The sequence below is a fragment of the Hylobates moloch genome, unplaced genomic scaffold, assembly GCF_009828535.3.
Source record: "Hylobates moloch isolate HMO894 unplaced genomic scaffold, HMol_V3 SCAFFOLD_5, whole genome shotgun sequence".
Classification (NCBI taxonomy): Eukaryota; Metazoa; Chordata; class Mammalia; order Primates; family Hylobatidae; genus Hylobates; species Hylobates moloch.
In genome coordinates, this window is record NW_026652280.1 from 140,368,086 (window position 1) to 140,390,120 (window position 22,035).

The following is a 22,035-nucleotide window of genomic DNA, read 5'->3' on the forward strand; positions in this document are numbered from 1 at the left end:
CGGGTCTTGCTTTGTTGCCCAGGCTAGTCTTAAACTCCTGGCCTCAAGCAATCCTCTCACCTCGGCCTCCTAGAGTGTGGGATTATAGGTGTGAGCCACTGCACCTGGCTATATATGTTATTAATAGAAAAACTGTAGATATTTGACCAGGAAACCTTTCCTTTTTATGGAAGGAGACACTTGTTTGATGAAAAGTTGCTTATGCAGAATCAGTTATTATATTAAGAAACAAACTCCCACACTCAGTTATATAAGTTAATGCCTATCTAAAATATTTGTTTACTGTCATGGAAAGAATGCCAACATCATAAGAATATCTTCCCTATTTTATAGATCCTACTTTTAATTTTATGTTACCTAAGAGGTTGGTGTTACTAACTAATATTATTTCCAAGTAGATCTAAGTTGTAACATGAAATAATATTTTCAAGATATAAGAAGGAATGTCCTGATTTGGAAAGTTGTTGCAGTTCTTCAATAGGGAAGCTTTTGCTCTACAAGTATTTAACAAAAATAGAGAAAACTACCACTCTGAGGTTGTTAGTAAATACACTTTCCTTTAGACCAAGAAAACAAACACAATTGTTATGCCCTATCCATCTTTTAGCTAGAGGTTTTTGTCATTTGTAGAGGTTTATTTAATATTAGTCAGTTATCTGTAAGTTACTTCAAATGTCAGCTTTTATAAAGGAAAATTGACATTCATAGGAAATTTGCAATCGAAGTTTTACAAAACAAAGAATTATTCTGAGGATCAAATAAAATCATTACACAATTTCTGTTTTTAAATATCTGATTGTCAATCAGCTTTTCTGAAAACAAAGCCCTGGGGTATTGCTATTTTATCCTCACTGCTTTGAAATTTAGCTTTGTGGTTGGATTTTGCCACTAGAGGGCTCCAATGAGAGCCCCTCGCCCCTATCTCTAGCTCTTTAAAGAGAGATGCTTGTCATTTTAAGAACTTCAGTATACTGATTCTGATGGATCACAGATTTCGTTTTTGTTTATTTGGAAAGGGAAACTTAAATGAGCCTTTCCATAATATTTCACTGCCTTTCTCTAGATTTGATTGCAGTAGTTTATGGTGTCCTGTTTTATGTCCAGATACCTCAGCACTGAGAATGAATTAAGTGCATATTGGAAACTGTGCTTTAGGTTTTGGAAAATGGGCAGCCCCATATTGTAACTTGCAGGTTTAGGTGATCTGAGGCTTATTTAAATTAAATTTGAAGCTCAAGTAGAAACTTAATATGACAGAAATAATGAATGCAATAGTTTTTCTTATGAAAATGGATATATCAGACTACTGTCCTCCCTTTCCAAACTTTCATCTCTTGAGAGCATTGCTAGCCTTCTCTAGTTTCACGCTTTATACCTACTTCTCTCTCCCGTCACCTTCTCCTTTAACCCTGATTTCACAGCTTTATCATGAATGTCAGAAACTAGGTTCAGAGATACGGAAACTGAATCCTCAAAACTTCAATTAAAGGATGAAAACAATGTAGGAATTCTATGTATGAGCCAGGAAAGCAGAAAGGGTGTGAAGAGAAGAAATAATGATTGTAAAATTCGTTGACATTTAATGAGTACTTCATATGTCAGACATTGTGCTTAGCACTTTACATGTATTATTTAATTTAACTCTCCAATGACTCTTTGAGAATGTTAGTAATATAATTATTATTTCTATTTTATTGATGAGAAAACTGAGGCTTAGAGAGATTAAGCAACAAGGATTTCAATCCAGGTGAGTCTTAATTACTAATTCAGGCCACTTACAGTATCAAAGGAGACAGGAATTTTCAGAGACAGCCTTTGGGACTGTGGTTATTTATAAAAGCAGTTTCTCATCTAGAATTCCCTATCTTGTTGAGTCCAGCTTTATTGTCTTATCTCTGTGAAACACACAAAAACACACAATTTTTTCTTGATTTGAGCACTTAACTCAGTAATTTGTTTGTATCAGTAACACTTGAGTGAATGTATATTAAACCCATAAACATCTTATTTAAAAACTTTTACAGTAATGATGGTTACAAATTTTTCTGAAAAGTCATTACAACCTTGTTTGACATAATAATATAATGACTGCTATTTGTTTACCATATGCCTGTTTCGTCTTTTAATTGTGTTTATTAAGTTAATGTTTATACTTTGATCCTTCCCCCATTTTAGGGCCAAACAGGTGACCCAGGACTCCAAGGACCATCTGGCCCTCCAGGACCAGAGGTAAAATATTGGTGGAAAGATAATAAATTTGAAACAAAATGGTGGAAATTAAACTTCTTTGGTAAAACAGGTTTTAACATAGCAAGCTTAAGAAAGATCCTCTTTAAAGTTTAGATCTCTGTAAATAGTTTGGACTAAATTTTTTCTGTTATGTCACGAGGTATGCAACGGGGATCCTAGGGAAACAGAAAAGTGCATTAGCCACATTTTTCACACTGATTAGGATCACAGCTGATTTATTTGTTCTGCACAGTTTAATAACAAGTACTTGAGGCACGGAACGAAACTCCGCTGAATTATTAATGCAAAATGTTTCCAATTATTGTTATATCCATATATCATTTAAATCTCATACAGTATTCTAAAATAAATACAATTAATTCTGTAGTACATATATCAAATTTGTTTGTATATACTTTAAAATTTTTTACTTTGGTTTAATGGTTGATATAGAGTGGACTTCTTTTCTAAGAGTCTATATAGAACATAAACTTCTGAGATAAAACATTTGGATTTAAAAAAATCATACTATGAGTAAGAACTATGATTCAAAGATATACTATATGGAGATGAAACTTCTGAAGCTCACTCTAGTTTCAAAAATATATGCCTATATTGATATGTGTGTGCCTACACACACACACATACACACAAGCACACATATCGGTATACATACGTATTTAATTCAGAGTCATAAATTCAGCAGAAGCCTGAGAAAATAATTGGCATCAGAATAAATAAGTTAGAGCAATAATGTCATAGTGTCAGAGTAGTAGGCAGAGTTTCTAAGATTACTGCTCCCTTTCTTTATAAACCATAAGATCTACTTCTTACTTCGCAGCTGTCTTTCAGGGTTGGGTGATTTCTTTGGAAAATGCCTATTCTTACTGTGTGATTTAAAAACACATTGGGCATTGATAGTTCAAAAATCTAAAAAGCAGGCTGGGCATGGTGCAATCCCAGCACTTTGGGAGGCTGACGTGAAAGGATCGCCTTGAGTCCAGGAGTTCGAGACCAGCCCTAGCAACATAGTGAGACCCTGTTGCTAAAAAAGAAAAAAAAAAAAAAATGTGTTAAAAGTTAGCCAGGCATGGTGGCTCACACCTGTAGTCCCAGCTACTTGGGAGGCTGAGGTAGGAAGATCACTTGAGCCTGGGGTGGCACCACTGCACTTCAGCCTGGGTGACAAAGTGAGACTCCGTCTCAAAAAAAAAAAAAAAAAAAAGAAAAAATAGAGTCTTCGAAACTTCATTGTAGCTAGTTTTACCAATAGAGAGGTAACAGGAAGTAAAATACAGTAGTATATTGATCTCAGCATTCTGATAGGAAGGAAACTGAGTAAAACTTCAGATTAGTATAAGCTTCTCCATAGGAGCCTACAATTTTTATTTTAATCATTTTTAATGAAAGCTTTCCTGGAATGAATAGTATTTACTGCCTTGTCATACTGAGGGTACAGAATCTATTTTAATTTTCATTATCTTGAAAGGTTATTATTATGACTGTATTGCCCTATTATTACTGCAGTTACAGGTGATATGTACACTAGAAACGGCTATGTTGCCTCCTTGCTATAAGTATGGTTTTGAGTCATTTTTCTTCTTTCTCATAAAGCTGGGTTAAAGGATGCATGTGCCTTGTTTTCACTTACTACTTGGTCTTCTGAAGATGTTTATTTATTTCTCTCTTCCCTTTAAAATTTCATAATATCCATCAACACTGAAAACATTGTCTCATTATCTCTGATTTCAGCACCACTAATACAAGGTCCTGAGCCCCAGCATTTTCAGAGTACCAATCCTTCGTCTTCACCTGTATTAAGTTTCTTCATGGGGCTAAAAATGTAACCTGTACTCTCTCAAGAACTGATGCTAGATTGTTTTGGGAAATGGGGCCTAATCTAAGGAGCATAACTTTTTCTTGATCATAAAAATATAGTACATAGGCAACTATATATGAGACAATACTTTATCCAAATCCTTCTCAACATTAGGATTTTAATAAACTTGCAGGTCCAAGATTTTAAATAGTATATTTGGTAGCAAACCAAGCCTGAAAACTTTCTGCTTGTATAGCGGATGAATTTTTCTCAGGTAGCGGGTCTTATGCATTGTGCTAAATTCAGACTTTATCCTGTATGCATTGACCAAAGATATTTAAGCAAGAGAATGGAATTATCAGACTTGTGCTTTATGCAAGGCAGCAGGTGGAAGGATAAAAGAGAAGAATGGAAGGAGGAGTGCCACGGAGATGAACTAAAGGTTATTTAGAAGGATGGTGCAGCAGAGCAGGGGATTGATGATGAGGTCCTGTGACAATAGAAAGGAAAGAATAGCTTAAAGAGAGAACTAGAAAATATAATTCACAACACATAAAACAGTTCATTCCAACTGTAAGAGAGAGGAATAAAAGGTAATTTTAACACTTTTTCTTGAGAAGTTGGGTAGAATGTGGATCGTCATTCCAATAATAGAAAATAAAAGAGGAAAAGGAAGAGGAGGAGAAGGAAGAGATTCAGTGACAGGAAATAATATTTTGGCTTTGAATCTGTTAGGGTTGAAAGGCCTTTAGGAGAAATAGAAAATTAGTCTAATAAGAGTCTTAAAACTGTAGGCCTAAAGCTCAGAAAAGTAGACTAGAGATACATATTTATATAATCATCTGCATGAAGGTATTAGATGAAGCAATGTAATAGATGAATTAAAACAAAGTTTAAAAATACTACACCTGGAAACTCACCCCTAGAAGGCTACAGTCTTTGTCTACAGTGCAGTTAAATTTTAAGTTGATAATAAAAAGTCAGTAAAATAAATTTTGGTAACTGAAAAATACATTCCTTAGTAACTTATGGTCTGGAGAAAAGAAATATCACACTGGAAATTAGAAAATATTTAGAAGTGAATGAGAATGAATCAGTATAAAAACTTGAGTGTTGCAGCTGAAGCAACATTTAGAGGACAATTTATATACAAATTCATTTCTCTTGAAAGAAAGGAAGGTAAAAAATAAATGAGTTATATACAGCATAATTGTGGGGATTTGTTTCAAAAGAAGAAAGAAGTTGAAAGAGGTCAAATAGGATAGTCTCTGTTTTCTTAGTCTTGAAACTAAATCTCAAGAGTAAGGGGACTGTGCAAGAGAAAGGAGCTGTTGGAGTTCTTTAAAAAGTAAGTGAGAGAGTGACTGCGGACTAATAAAATAATTTCTGAGTTGTTGGTTAAGGTTTTTTGTTTGTTTTTGTTTTTGTTTTTGTTTTTTTGAGACAGAGTTTCACTCTGTCACCCAGGCTGGAATGCAGTGGTGCCATCTCGGCTCACTGCAACCTCCGCCTCCCAGATTCAAGTGATTCTCCTGCCTCAGCCTCCCAAGTAGCTGGGATTACAGGTGACTGCCACCACACCTGGCTAATTTTTGTATTTTTTGTAGAGATGGGGTTTTGCCATTTTGACTAAGCTGGTCTTGAACTCCTGACCTCAGGTGATCCACCTGCCTTGGCCTCCCAAAATGCTGGGATTACAGGCATGAGCCATGTCCGGCCCAGTTTTTGGTTAGTTTGAAATGTAAGAGGGTTTTGCCTGAAATAGTCACAAAGCTCTGTATGTTTTGTTGTAAGGGGATTTCAGATTTGAATACGATCTTCCCACTGCCAAAAGGATGACACATGATCAGTTATATGATTCTCCTCTCTTTTGGATTAGAACATATTAATTATTCAAAAGGAGGGTAGCAATTCATTGTATCGTCATTTCCACTATTCAATATAGATGGATGTTATAATGTGAAAGCATAATTCAGTAAAAGTAATTCTATTAGGGGCCAAAATGATGAGACCTACATATATACTTCTATGATAGCTTTTGTTAATAACTGGGTGATAAAAGGTTTAAGTTAATATCTGAAAATTACAGAATTTGGGGGTTAACATCTTCTGAATGAGACTTGAGGAGTTAGTCTGAGTACCTTGAGCAAATTACTTCAACTCCCTGGGCCTTTCCTCATCTGTAAAACAGAAATATTAATAGTACCAACCCATAAATTTGTTTTATTACACACATTGATACATGTAAAACACTTCAGCATGTAGTTAATAGGAAACATTCAGTATGTATTAGCTGCCACCACCACCACTACCACCATAACTGAAGACAGGACACATTGTCTAGACCCAAGGCAGAAAAGCCTGGCCAGTTCAAGATCAGAAAGAATGCCAATGTAACTGGAGTGAGCAGAATGAATGAAGAGGCAAATGGTATACAATGAAGTTGGAAAAGTAGGCAGGGGATATATCATGTATGCCCTCATAGAGGATAGTGAGAAGTTTGGATTTGGTTCTAAGTGCAGCAGGAAGCCATGAGAGGCTTTAAATAGGGCAGAGGCATGATCTGATCTGATTTATGCTTTTCAAAGGTTACTCTGGCTGCTGTGTGAACATAAGACTGTGGGGAAAAACAGTGCTGAAAGTAGGGACATGATTTTTTATTTTTATTTTATTTTATTTTTTGAGACAGAGTCTCACTCTGTCACCCAGGCTGGAGTGCAGTGGTGCAACCTCAGCTCACTGCAACCTCCGCCTCCTGGGTTCAAGCAATTCTCCTGCCTCAGCCTCCCAAGTAGCTGGGATTACAGGTGCATGCCACCAGGCTTATTTTTTGTATTTTTTGTTGAGATGGGGTTTCACTGTGTTATCCAGGATAGTCTTGATCTGACCTCGTGATCTGCCCGCCTCGGCCTCCCAAAGTGCTGGGATTACAGGGGTGAGCCACTGCACCTGGCCAATAGGGCAATGATTTAAGGAGATTATTTTACTTATCTAGGCGGAGAACTTATTTGAATGAATAGTAATTTTAGTTTTTGATAATAAAACCATGCCAGCTATAGAAAGTGATTTATCAACCTTTACTGGGCATCACTATCACCTGTAGAACATTTTTAAAATTTATTTTTATTTTTTTTTTAATTTTTAAGGCTGGGCATGGTGGCTTATGCTTGTAATCCCAGCACTTTGGGTGGCTACAATGAGAAGATTGCTTGAGCCTAGGAGTTCAAGACCAGCTTGGGGCAACACAGTGAGGCTTCGTCTCTACTAAAAAGAAAAAACACACAGATTGCCAGGGCCAATCTCAAAAATGTTGAATCAGAATCATTGGGGGTTGCTCCACAGGTGATTAACAGCAATAATAAAGAACCACATCTTATTTTTGTGGCAGCAGTACCTTTATCCAATAGAATGAGAGTGTTTTCAACCCAGTAAGGTATAAGATCATAGAAGAAGTCAGAACGTTCTCCTTGTTCTCTGCATGGAAATTATCATCTGATTCTGTTTTAGCAGCCTGGGAAAATTATTACTACTATTTACTGCAGCATAGCATGGCACAGAGATAGCATTCTATAAATGTTTTTAAAAACAAAGTGATAAAAGAAAGACACTAATAAGCTTTGCTATGGATTTTTTTCCATTAACATTTAATTTGCACAGGAGCTGGAACAGAGAAGGAGAGCTGGATTGCCTTTGCACTACAGGGTGAATGTGATTCAAAAGCACAAGTTTTATAGTACCAAGAGCATATGAAGGAGCCTGAGATAAGAGTAGGAGAAGGGCAGGTAACTTAGAAGATAGTCTCACAGACAGAAAAAATAATCTGAGTTAGCCCAGTGAACTAATTATACATGTTGACATTTTACAGTCATAAAATATCTTGCAATTGTATTTATTAATAATTATTATTTCCACAGAGTAATTGGGTTAAATTCTATAAGGCTAAAATTAGAGGTTAAGCCTTCCTCAGTAGCCAGCACTGTTACCACTTTAGAGTAGTGTAATCAGTGGTTAAGCTGAGTTTATTCATGGATAACTACAAGGTGCAGAAAAATAATTCATATTTTTTTCTTTAAAACCATGTAAGGAAACTCATATTAAAAGTATAATTATATTAAATATTAATTTTAACTTGTTTTCTTCCAGAAAAGTTAGAGAAATTATTCTACAAGGCAAAGCTATATAGGACAAAGTTAGATAAGCGTACTACCCTCCCTACCTTTCTGTCCTGTCCTCATCCTCTTATTCTTTTTCAGTGTTCTCACCTGCCCCCTGAGGTATCCAGTCTCAGTAGTTTCTTTCTTGTGAGTTATATCTTTCTTGTGAGTTGTGTATGTGTGTATGTTTTGCTTGTTTAAGGGGCAGATTTATGTGTATTTTCTTACACTTTTTTATTACATAAAAGGTTACATACTACAGATACTTTTTGACACTCTGCTTTTTTTACTTAAAAATATATCCTGGAAATTATATCAATTCATGGAGCTCTTCTTTATGTAATTTTGTAGCTTCATAGTACTTCATTGTGTGGATGTATCAGTTTATTCAGTCATTCTCCTACATATGGAAATTTAGTTTGTTTCCAGCATTTTGCAATGAAAAACAAGCCTGCAGTGAGTAAACTTGTGCTTCGTATGTATTTCTGTATGGTTGGAGGAGCATCTTCATGGTGAATTGCTAGAATTGGATTGCTAAGTCAAAAGAAGATATTGTTAGATATTGCCAAAGTCCTCTCCGAAAGAATTGCATTCCTGTCAACATTTCTCTAATTATGACATTTCTGTCACTGTGAGTGACACGAACATCTTTTTATGTTTGAGGACTGTTTTATAATTTTTCTTGCAAATGTCTGTTTATGTTTTTTGCCCATTTTTCTACTAGGCATTTGGTCATTTTACTCTAAATATTTAAGAATTATTTGGGTATTAGGGAAATTAGCCCTTTACCTTTGATAACTATTGCAAGTATTTTTTCCCAATTTGTCACTTGTCTTTTGACTTTGTTTGTAGTGTTTTTTGACAGGAAACAGCTTTACAATTTTACATAGCCAAATTTGTCAGTCTTTTAGGGAATTTGGATTTTGAGTCATCATTAGAGAACCTTTTCCTATATCCAGATTTTAAAGAAATCACCTATGTTTTCTTCTGATTCTTGACTAGTTTCCTTTTTTATATTTAGGTCTCTGATACATCAAAAGTTTTTGTGTGTGTGTGAATGTTGTGATTTATGTATTTCATTTCACATTTTTCTAAATGGCTAATCAGTTCTCTCAGAATCATTCCTTAAACAATCCATCTTTGCTTCAGTATCATAGTTTATTTTAAACTATGCTAACTATATCATACACAGTCACACACTGCATGCATTGTCTCAGTCAGTGATGGGCCTCATATAAAACCCTAGTCCCATAAGATTATAACAGAACTGAAAAATTCGCATCACCTGGTGATGTCCTAGAAAGCCTTCGTGACATCATTACTCACGTTTTGTGGTGATGCTGTTGTCAACAAACCTGCTGTGTTGTCAGTCATAGAAAAGTGTACAGTAATGCCCTAGGCCTTCACATTCACTCCCTACTGACTTACTAACTCACCCAGAGCAACTTCTGATCCTGTTGGCCCCATTCACGGTAAGTGCCCTATACAGATGGACCATTTTTTATCTTTTATACTACATTTTTACTGTACCATTTCTATGTTTATTAGATTTAGATACACAAATACCAATGGGTTATTATTGCCTACAGTATTTAGTGCAGTAACATACTGTACAGGTTTGTAGCCTAGAAGCAATAGGCTATACCATATAGCTTAGGTTTGTAGTAGACTGTACTATTTAGGTCTGTGGAAGTATACTCAATGATGTTCACACAATGACAAAATTGCCTGACAAAATATTTCTCAGAACAAATACCCATCATTAAGTGATACATGATTGTACTAAATTTCTACTTCTTGGATCTATGTCTGTACTTTAGTTTCTATTCCATCTGAGTGTTGTCTGTTCATGCACAAGTATCACCTTGTTTTAATGATAGAAACTTTATGGTGTGTTGAGATGTCTGGAAAGATTTTAAGTCCTCTGAGCTTTTTTCAGTGTTTTCCTGGCTACACTTGCATTCTTGTTTTTCCATATAAACCTTAACATCAATCTATCTAGCTTCATCAAAAAATATTGTTAGTATTTTTCTTGGCTTCAACTTACACTTACAAATTAAGAGAGTGCTGGGATCTTTATGATGTTGACTCAGTCTTTTCAAGAACAACGGTTGTCTTTCATTTGTTCAGATCTATTTTTGTGTTTTTCAGGAGTGTTTTAAAACATTCCTTAGGTTTTGCACATTTTTTGCTAAATTTTTTCTTAAGCATTTTATTTTTTTGTTGTTATAGTAAAAGGGTTTTTCTCTGCCATTATATTCTCTAATAGATTTTTGTTTATGTGTCGAAAGACTATTGATTTTTCAATGTTAATTTTATATCCTGTTACCTTAATGGTTTCTGGTTTTTTAGTTAGTTTTACCATTGATTTTCCAGAATTTCTAGACATGCTATCATGTAATTTTCAAATACAGATCATTTTAGTTCTTCTTTCCCACTTCTTAAACCTCTAATTCTCATGGCTAATTGCATTGTAATACCCCTAGTACAATGTTGAAGAAGTGGTGAGCATCCTTGCTCTGTTCCTGATGTTAGTGGAAACATTATAGTGATTCCTCATGAAGTAAATGCTGGCATGAAGATTAAAATATTCCTATTTTATTACATTAAAGAAATAGGCCAGGGATTGCTTGAGCCCAGGAGTTCAATACTGGCCTGGGCAGCATGGCAAAACACCATCTCTACAAAACAGACACAAAAATTAGCCTGGCATGGTGGTGTGCACTTACAGTCCCAGCTCCTCAGGAGGCTGAGGTGGGAGGAACACTTGATCCCAGGAGGCAGAAGTTTTGGTGAGCCGAGGTTACACTACTGCACTCCAGCCTGGGCCACAGAGCAAGACCCTGAAAAAAAAAATCCATTAATATTTTCTAGAATGTTTTAAATCAGGAATGATTATTATATTTTGTCAAATATATATACTTGATTAAAGGTTTTATATTTCTTACATGTATGGAGATAATTATGTATTTTTTCTGTTTGGATCTATGTGTATGGTATATTAATAGATTTTTTATTGTCTCAACTTTCATTCTTGAAATATATTCTACTTGATTGTGGTGATCCTGTTATCCTCTACAAGAGTGGCACATTTGTTACAGTTGATGAACCTGCATTGACACATCATAACTATCACCCAAGGTCCATAGTTTACATTAGTGTTAGTGTTCACTCTTCATGTACTTTCTATGGGTTTGGAAAAATATATAATGATCTACCATTATATTATTATACAGAGTATTTTCACTGCCCTAAAAATCCTTTGTGCTCTGCCCGTTCATCCCTCCTCTCCCCTGCCCTCAGCAACCTGTGGGCACTGATCTTTTTTTTTTTTTTTTGAGACGGAGTCTCGCTCTGTCGCCCAGGCTGGAGTGCTGTGGCGCAATCTCAGCTCACTGCAAGCTCCGCCTCCCGGGTTCACGCCATTCTCCTGCCTCAGCCTCTCCGAGTAGCTGGGACTACAGGCGCCTGCCACCACGCCCGGCTAATTTTTTGTATTTTTAGTAGAGACGGGGTTTCACCGTGGTCTCTATCTCCTGACCTCGTGATCCGCCCACCTCGGCCTCCCAAAGTGCTGGGATTACAAGCGTGAGCCACCGCGCCCGGCCGATCTTTTTACTGTCTTCATAATTTTGCCTTTTCCGGAGTCTCAGGCAGTTGGAATTGTACAGTATGTAGCCTTTTTAGATTGACTTCTTTTACTTATTAATATGCAATTAAGATTCCTCCATGTTTTTTCATGGCTTCATAGCTCATTTCTTTTTAGCACTGAATAATATTCTATTGTCTGGATATACCACAGTTTATCCATTCACCTACTAAAGGACATCTTAGTTGCTTCCAGGTTTTGGCAGTTATGAAGCTGCTGTAAATAGTCATGTGCAGGGTTTTGTGTGGACATAAATTTTCAACTCCTTTGGGTAGAATTAAGGAGTGTGGCTGCTGGATCACAGAGCAAAAGTATGTTTAGTTTTGTAATAAACTCCCTGTCTTTCAAAGTGGCTGTGCTGTTTTGCATTCCAACCGGCAATGAATAAAAGTTCCTTTTGCTCCACATCCTCACCAGCATTTGGTGTCAGTGTTCTGGATTTTGGCCATTTTAGTGAGTGTGCAGTGGCACCACATTGCGTTTTGTTGTTGGTAGTGGTGGGTTTGTTTGTTTGTTTTGAGACAGTTTCACTATGTCACTCAGGCTGGAGTTCAGTAGAGTGACCATGGCTCACTGTCGCCTCAACCTCCTGGGCTCAAGTGATCCTCCCACCTCAGCCACCTGAGTATGTGCCACCATGCCCAGCTATTTTATTATTAGTAGTAGTATTAGTATTAGTATTAGTATTATTAGTATTAGTATTCGTAGAGACAAGGTCTCACTATGTTGCCCAGACTGATCTCAAACTCCTGGGCTCAAGCAATCATCACACCTTGGCCTCCCAAAGTGCTGAGATTAAAGGCATGAGCCACTGGAACCAGCCCACATTGTTGTTTTAATTTGCAGTTCCCTAATGACACATAATTTGGAGCATCTGTTCATATGCTTATTTGCCATATGTATATCTTCCTTGGTGAGGTATTTGTTAAGGTCTTTGGCCTTTTTTTAATGTTTTTTTTTTAATTGTTGAGTTTTCAGAGTTCTTTATATATTTGGGGTAACAGTTCTTTATCACATGTGCCTTTTGCAAATATTTTCTTCCAGTCTGTGGTTTGTCTTCTTATTCTCTTGACACTGTTTTCTGCAGGGCAGAAGTTTTAAATTTTAATGAAGTTCAGTATGGATTGTGTCATTGGTGTTATTTCTAAAAAGTAATTGCCATACCCAAGGTCATCCAGATTTTCTCCTGTATTATCTGCTAGGATTTTATAATATTGCATTTTACATTAGGTCTATGATCTATTTTGATTAATTTTTGTGACAGGTGTAAGGTCTGTGTCTACATTCATTACCTTCATTTCTTTTTTGCATGTAGATGTCCAGTTATTTCAGCACCATTTGTTGAAAAGACTATCTTTGCTCCATTGTATTGCCTTTGCTCCTTTGTCAAAGATCAGTTGACTGTATTTATGTGGGTCTATTTCTGGGTTCTCTATTCTGTTCCGCTCATCTACTTATCTATTGTTTCTTCATTACCATACTGTCTTGAATATTGTGGCTTTATAGTAAGTCTTGAGGTTCAGTAGTATCAGTCCTCCACCTCTGTCCTCTTTCAAGTTGGGTTGGCTATTTTGAGTCTTTTGCCTCTCCATATAAAGTTTAGAATCTGTTTGTCAGTATCCACAAATAACTTATGGGATTTTGTTTGGTATTGCATTGAATCTATAGATCACATTGGGAAGAATTTACTTAATTCTTTTTTATTTCTTTGATCATAATTTTATAGTTTTCCTCATGTAAATTTTGTACTTATTTTCTTAGGTTCATACCTAAGTATTTCATTTTTTGGTGCTGTATTGTGTTTTTAATTTCAAATTTCATTAGTTTGTTCTTGGTATACAAGAAGTCAGTTAACTTTTGTATATTAACCTTGTATCCTACAACCTTGCTATAACTGCTTATTCATTCCAGGAGGATTTTGTTCATTTTTTTCTGATTTTCTACATAGCCAATCATGTCATCTGTGACAAAGGCAGCTTTATATTTTCCTTCTCAATCTGTATAGTTTTTATTTCTTTTTCTTGTCATATTGTATTATCTAGGACTTCCAGTATAATGTTGACAAGGAGTCATAAGAGGGGATATTCTTGCTTTGTTCCTCTTCTAATTTCTTTTTATTCTTTTATTTATATTCATAAAATTACTAAGGTCTGTTATTTCTTCTCTGATCATTAAATGTATTCAATAGACTCCATATGGAGTCTATTTATTAAAATTACTTTTTGATATTTTGTCATTTCAATTTGTATATCCCTTCTCACCCAATAATTATTTAAATAGACAATTTTTAAATTTTCAAGTGGGAGAGCTTTTTCAGTTTTGATTTTGTTAATAATTTCTGGTTTCATTGCATGGTGATCAGAGACTTTTTTTGTACTTTATAGAACTTACTGATCTTTTTCTTTTTTACCTAATATATGTTCACTTTTTGTGAATGTTCAATGTCTTCTTGACAAGATGGTATATTCTTGTTATCAGGTGCAAAGTTTGGTATGTAGTGATTTGCCCTTCCTTATTGATTATGTTGTTTAGATTTGCTGTATCTTCACTTATTTTTGTTTTACTTGATCTGTCTGTGTTAATAGGATGAACTGTGGCCTCTGTCAATCCAGTTGCTCTCAGAGCCACAACTGGTACTTTTCTCACTCTTTCACTATCCATTTTACATTCCCCTCACCCTCAGCTATGACCTCAGCAGATCTTGGTAGCTTATCTGGTAGTATAACCTAAACCTTCATTGCTGAAGAGCATGTATGTTTGACAGGAGTACAAGAAGGTGCCCAGTGTATCACCTGAGTTTCACATATATTCCTTCCTGCCTTTATTGTATTGAAGCAGTCATGCTTCCTTTTGTTTATCAGGGTCAATGAGTCATGCCAGTGTGGTGACTTCTCTTTTTATTTGTTCAGACCTGGTGACAAAAAGTCCAAAGTGCTCTGGTAGCAGTCATAACTTTTAGTTTAGTAAGACCTTTGTTGTGTCTTCTGTCAAGAGAGACCCCCTACTTTGGGTAACAAGATCTTTAGCCCTGTAGAGTTCAGGGTGTGGTGAAGGAAGCACAGAATACAGTGTGTCATTGGGAGTGATGGTAAATACGACCATACCTGCTTCCACTCCTTGGGCTTTAGACCCAAATGTTCATCCTATTTGGGACAAAACTCCATATAGGGGTCAGTGATTTAATAAATCCACTGTGTCCTAAAGGGTAGTACACCATTTTTTTCACATTATTTTCTTTTACCTGGCACATCAGTTATAACTTTAGAAGGAAATTACAATGTTATATGAGGCTGGATGCCTCTAGATTGGGCAGGATTAAAACTAATGGATTACATCATGGGCCTACTCCTTGCACCTCCTTCAGTGTAAAGAGGGTCTCCATTTTTGGGTGCTGTGTTCTGTGAGGTTTCATGTCTGTGGATCAGGCATTCTGTAAGTCTCTAGATAGTGGTGCTAGTAGAACTTTATAGACAAGAAAGGCAAACTCTTACCCAAAATAGATATCTGTCTCTGTGAGGATGAACTGCTGTTACTTCCAGGTTGGAAGGGGCCCAATGTAAGAAATTTGCCACCGATTAGCTGGTTGTCTTCTTTGAGGAATGGGGCCATAATGGGGACTTTGTTGGTCTTTTTTGCTGACAAATGGGACTTTCGGAGGCATCAGAAGCTGGAACGTCCTTGGTAAGTGATAGTACATGCTGTTGGGCTCATACATAACTTCTGTCTCTGCTACCATGTCTTCTCCATTCATGTGATACTCATGCCAGTCTGGGAGTGACCAAAGATGAAGGCTGGCTAATGTCAACTGGCCAAGTCATTTTGTCTACTTGGTTTTTTATAACCTCCTTCATGGTATATGCTTCCTGGTGGGCATTAATGTGTGAAGTAGAACTCTTCATACTCTTTGCCTAATCCCATGTGTCTATTCATGTGACTCTATCTCAGATCTCTCTCTTCCTCTATTTTTTTTCCTCTCAGGTCCCTGACCAGATAATCATGCCATTGATTACTGCCCAGGAATCTATATATCCTCACTTCAGGTCATTTCTCTTGCCACACAAAAGATGATGAGCTGGTACACTGCTCACAGATCTACCCATTAGGATGACTTTTTTCTTCTCTGTTATTATTCAGAGTACTCATAAGTGTACCTTTTTTGCTGTTGCTATCCATTTTCAGCTAGAACTGCTTACCAAGCTGACCCAACCATAAACCAAGCTGAAGCTTTTTCTCCTCCTCCAGCTAGTCATATGGGAGCTATTTTCTCACCCTAACACATATTCCTTTAGTTATAAGCCAGGAGAAGGGAACTACAGTGAGTGTGAAGGTGACATTGGGGTTTGGGCTACCTGTTAATGCAGCTTACTTGTTCCTCCTGGTCCCACTTGGGTTCAATCCTGTATATAACATTTCTCCTGTATAATGGATTGCTGCTAGTGCCCATTTGAATTTTTGTCTTGGCAGCCTGACAGAACCCAGGACATAATGGCAAGTTCTAAGTGTGTGGTTACTTGATGTCCCGTAGTCAAGTGTCCTTCCTTTACTACGTTCCAGTAACACCAAAAACTGTTTCCCAAAAAGCATATTATTTTCTGCTTCAGATGACATGGACTTACTCCTGAATTCCAGAGGCAGCATTTGTTTCTCTCACTGCAAAGTGCCATAGGCTCACCATAATACCTCCAATACTAGAGGGTCTTCTGGATTAAATGTACAAGTGGCGGGACTGATTGTACCTTGTCCTAGACTTATGATGTTGCCCTTTCCTGTTTTGGGTGCCGCTCAAAGCTAGCAGCCTACAGTGTCACCTGGTATATGGGCTAGAGTAGTATTCCTAGGTATAGAATGGTTTGCTCCTTGGACCCCAAAAGGCGTGCCTTTCTTTTTTTTGTGGTGGAGTATGTAAGACTCTGAACTTGCTCTTGCCTTAGAGGGGCTATTCAAGTATATCCCTAACCACTGGGATCCTAAATCTTTAGAAAATTGGCCAGCTTATGAATCTTTGAAGGGTGTATATCCTACCACCTTGAGTGCATGTGTCTTGCCAAATTCTCTATTGTATTAGCCATCTCTTGCTCATCTTGTTCAATCAGCATGACATCACGTATGTAGTGGATTGGAGTGATGTTCTGTGGTATTCACTGAAGGTTCAGATCTCTTCAGACTGAACCTGTATCATATGACAGAGGCAGGAGAACACAGGAAAACTGTAAGTGACTATTGTCCATACTACATGAATGCAAACTAGTCTTTTATTATGTTTTTTAATTTTAAAGGAAAAAGGTACGTTTGCTTAATTGGTGACTATATACCATTTATGGGAAGACTTAGTAATCTTCTCTAGCAATGATACTACATCTGACAAAGCAGCTGTGACTGGGGCTGTGGTAGTCTACAGTCACCCTCCAGAATCTATCTGATCTCTGCAGGGGCCAGCCTGGTGAATTCAGCAGTACTGTGATAGGGACCACCACCCCTACATCTTTAGGTTTTTAATGGTGGCACTAATCTATGACATCCCCCCACACACAATGTGACTGACAGTCATAGAGATGTAAGTGATTGGCTGACCATCAGAACCCAAAGATCCACCTATGGGAATATCTCTGCCTTTTATGCTCCTCTTTAGACAATCCAATTCTTACTATTCATTTTCAACAGATCTTTCGGGATATCTATTATATATGTCAATCACTAAGAAAAAAAGTACAGAGGTGAATAAGATTAGGTCCTGACTTCAGGAGCTTATAGTCAAGAAGTCAATATTCAATTCTCATACCGTGTCAAAGCCTCTACTATCTCTGTCTGTCTTTTTTCCAAGGAATCAGGTTTGATTAGGTTTGATAAAATTAAAAATTAAAAATCAGGTCATCCCTTGAAAGACTAAAATTAGTGCAGTCCTCAGAGAAAGTTGTAAATAGTTGAAGAATTTTTTTTCCTGAGGCTCTTAGTCTTAGTCTCTCCTTTGTGTGTGTGTGTGTGTGTGTGTGTGTGTGTGTGTGTGTGTGTGTGTATAAATATATATATTTATAATATATATATATTTCCTCCCTTGGGCATGAGTTCTTTTTCATCTCAAACAATTGGTGTGCTCTTTTTTTTCCCCTATAATTTTCCCTTCCCATCAAAGCCTGTTTTCATGGAAAGACTTGATAAATATATTTCACTCCCAGCAGTAAATTATTATGAGCTAACTGCAATGTATCCCTCTTTCAAGGATATGAAATTTCCTTGAATGAACAGAAACCTGAAACTAATGCAAAATGTCATTAATCAAAGAATTTAGGGTGTCATTTAGTGAGCAGGGAAAAACTTATGGATGACTAGAAACTTTTATACCTCTCAACTTAACCATACCATGCAAATGGTCATCTACTCAACTAAAAAGGCAGGATAGGACTGGCCACCATTTCTTGCTAGTGACTTCTAGTTAGGAAACTCAAATCTTCGTAAGAGTTGGTGAAAGCAAAGTACTCTGAAGTTTTTGTTATAAATGCTATTTGCCATTGGCATTGAAGAGAACTGTTCATCATTAAAGACCAGCTGAGCAAATGTGACTTCAAACCACTTCAAAGATTTTTTCTCTTCTTAATGTTTTGCTTGTTCTAGGCAATGTAACAGTAATGATACTTGCATATGCTGTAACAATGAAGTGAAAAGATCAGTGCATTTAGCTTTTCATAGAATTGTAAATATCAGAGGTGTTCCAAGATAAAACATCACTTGCCTTAATACGTAAGATTTATTTTTTCCATACTGGTTTTTGTCTGCTTTTAATAAAAACATATGGAAAGTGCTCTACAGGAATCATTTCTACTTCTTTAAGCATAGTCGTATCAGTTTTGAGCACTAATCCCATGTATCCTCTCAGTTCTGGCAGCAGAGCACCTTCTTATATGGTAGCAGGATGGTTAGAATGTTTGTTGATTCAGCTATTAAGCCCCCTGGGCTACAGAGATCGCCAAATATTTGAATTTTGGATGATGTACTTGGTATATGAGGCCAATTGTTTATGACAAAAATGAATCAAGACCACTAATCACAGCAGTGCCAGAAGTGGCCAAACAGTGGGTCCTCTTTTTCCATCAGGGTGGTCTTCATTAGAGACAAAGACTGAAGTGAGTTTCAAAAATCTGGCTATATCAAGTAAAAGCATGCTTTTAAACTTCATTTTTAGTACTTCAGTGGACTTAACTGGAATAAGCTAGACTGTGGCCAGCTATATTAATTGATTAGAATGTAATGGATTCCCTTCACCTAAACGATTTACTTCTTTAATATCTTTTATGACTTGGATTTGGATGAGAAATTTCATGTTTTTTTTTTTTTTTTTTATTATACTTTAGGGTTTTAGGGTACATGTGCACAATGTGCAGGTTTGTTACATATGTATCCATGTGCCATGTTGATTTCCTGCACCCATTAACTCGTCATTTAGCATTAGGTGTATCTCCTAATGCTGTCCCTCCCCCCTCCCCCCACCCCACAACAGTCCCCGGAGTGTGATGTTCCCCTTCCTGTGTCCATGAGTTCTAATTGTTCAATTCCCACCTATGAGTGAGAACATGCGGTGTTTGGTTTTTTGTCCTTGCGATAGTTTACTGAGAATGATGTTTTCCAGTTTCATCCATGTCCCTACAAAGGACACGAACTCATCATTTTTTATGGCTGCATAGTATTCCATGGTGTATATGTGCCACATTTTCTTAATCCAGTCTATCGTTGTTGGACATTTGGGTTGGTTCCAACTCTTTGCTATTGTGAATAGTGCCGCAATAAACATACGTGTGCATGTGTCTTTATAGCAGCATGATTTATAGTCCTTTGGGTATATACCCAGTAATGGGATGGCTGGGTCAAATGGTATTTCTAGTTCGAGATCCCTGAGGAATCGCCACACTGACTTCCACAATGGTTGAACTAGTTTACAGTCCCACCAACAGTGTAAAAGTGTTCCTATTTCTCCACATCCTCTCCAGCACCTGTTGTTTCCTGATTTTTTAATGATGGCCATTCTAACTGGTGTGAGATGGTATCTCACTGTGGTTTTGATTTGCATTTCTCTGATGGCCAGTGATGATGAGCATTTCTTCATGTGTTTTTTGGCTGCATAAATGTCTTCTTTTGAGAAGTGTCTGTTCATGTCCTCTGCCCACTTTTTGATGGGGTTGTTTGTTTTTTTCTTGTAAATTTGTTTGAGTTCATTGTAGATTCTGGATATTAGCCCTTTGTCAGATGAGTAGGTTGCAAAAATTTTCTCCCATTCTGTAGGTTGCCTGTTCACTCTGATGGTAGTTTCTTTTGCTGTGCAGAAGCTCTTTAGTTTAATGAGATCCCATTTGTCAATTTTGGCTTTTGTTGCCATTGCTTTTGGTGTTTTAGACATGAAGTCCTTGCCCACGCCTATGTCCTGAATGGTATTGCCTAGGTTTTCTTGTAGGATTTTAATGGTTTTAGGTCTAACATATAAGTCTTTAATCCATCTTGAATTAATTTTTGTATAAGGTGTAAGGAAGGGATCCAGTTGCAGCTTTCTACATATGGCTAGCCAGTTTTCCCAGCACCATTTATTAAATAGGGAATCCTTTCCCCATTTCTTGTTTTTGTCAGGTTTGTCAAAGATCAGATAGTTGTAGCTATGCGGCATCATTTCTGAGGGCTCTGTTCTGTTCCATTGATCTATGTCTCTGTTGTGGTACCAGTACCATGCTGTTTTGGTTACTGTAGCCTTGTAGTATAGTTTAAAGTCAGGTAGCGTGATGCCTCCAGCTTTGTTCTTTTGGCTTAGGATTGACTTGGCGATGCGGGCTCTTTTTTGGTTCCATATGAACTTTAAAGTAGTTTTTTCCAATTCTGTGAAGAAAGTCATTGGTAGCTTGATGGGGATGGCATTGAATCTATAAATTACCTTGGGCAGTATGGCCATTTTCACGATATTGATTCTTCCAACCCATGAGCATGGAATGTTCTTCCATTTGTTTGTATCCTCTTTTATTTCATTGAGCAGTGGTTTGTAGTTCTCCTTGAAGAGGTCCTTCACATCCCTTGTAAGTTGGATTCCTAGGTATTTTATTCTCTTTGAAGCAATTGTGAATGGGAGTTCACTCATGATTTGGCTCTCTGTTTGTCTGTTATTGGTGTACAAGAATGCTTGTGATTTTTGTACATTAATTTTGTATCCTGAGACTTTGCTGAAGTTGCTAATCAGCTTAAGGAGATTTTGGGCTGAGACAATGGGGTTTTCTAGATATACAATCATGTCATCTTCAAACAGGGACAATTTGACTTCCTCTTTTCCTAATTGAATACCCTTTATTTCCTTCTCCTGCCTGATCGCTCTGGCCAGAACTTCCAGCACTATGTTGAAAAGGAGCGGTGAGAGAGGGCATCCCTGTCTTGTGCCAGTTTTCAGAGGGAATGCTTCCAGTTTTTGCCCATTCAGTATGATATTGGCTGTGGGTTTGTCGTAGATAGCTCTTATTATTTTGAGATACGTCCCATCAATACCTAATTTATTGAGAGTTTTTAGCATGAAGGGTTGTTGAATTTTGTCAAAGGCCTTTTCTGCATCTATTGAGATAATCATGTGGTTTTTGTCTTTGGTTCTGTTTATATGCTGGATTACATTTATTGATTTGCGTATGTTGAACCAGCCTTGCATCCCAGGGATGAAGCCCACTTGATCATGGTGGATAAGCTTTTTGATGTGCTGCTGGATTCGGTTTGCCAGTATTTTATTGAGGATTTTTGCATCAATGTTCATCAAGGATATTGGTCTGAAATTCTCTTTTTTGGTTATGTCTCTGCCAGGTTTTGGTATCAGGATGATGCTGGCTTCATAAAATGTGTTAGGGAGGATTCCCTCTTTTTCTATTGATTGGAATAGTTTCAGAAGGAATGGTACCAGTTCCTCCTTGTACCTCTGGTAGAATTCAGCTGTGAATCCATCAGGTCCTGGACTCTTTTTGGTTGGTAAGCTATTGATTATTGCCACAATTTCAGAACCTGTTATTGGTCTATTCAGAGATTCAACTTCTTCCTGGTTTAGTCTTGGGAGGGTGTATTTGTCGAGGAATTTATCCATTTCTTCTAGATTTTCTAGTTTATTTGCATAGAGGTGTTTGTAGTATTCTCTGATGGTAGATTGTATTTCTGTGGGATCGGTGGTGATATCCCCTTTTTCG

The 22,035-nt window shown here is 37.0% G+C and overlaps 1 protein-coding gene across 1 annotated transcript in view; it reads left to right on the plus strand.

The window, feature by feature from the left end:
* The window catches only part of COL24A1 (collagen type XXIV alpha 1 chain), a 404,873-nt gene that overhangs the window by 137,428 nt on the left and 245,410 nt on the right, over positions 1–22,035 (plus strand). Inside the window, exon 20 of the mRNA XM_058439743.1 lies at positions 2,176–2,229. Coding sequence (XP_058295726.1) covers positions 2,176–2,229 — 54 coding nt within the window. The remainder of the gene's footprint in view (positions 1–2,175; positions 2,230–22,035) is intronic.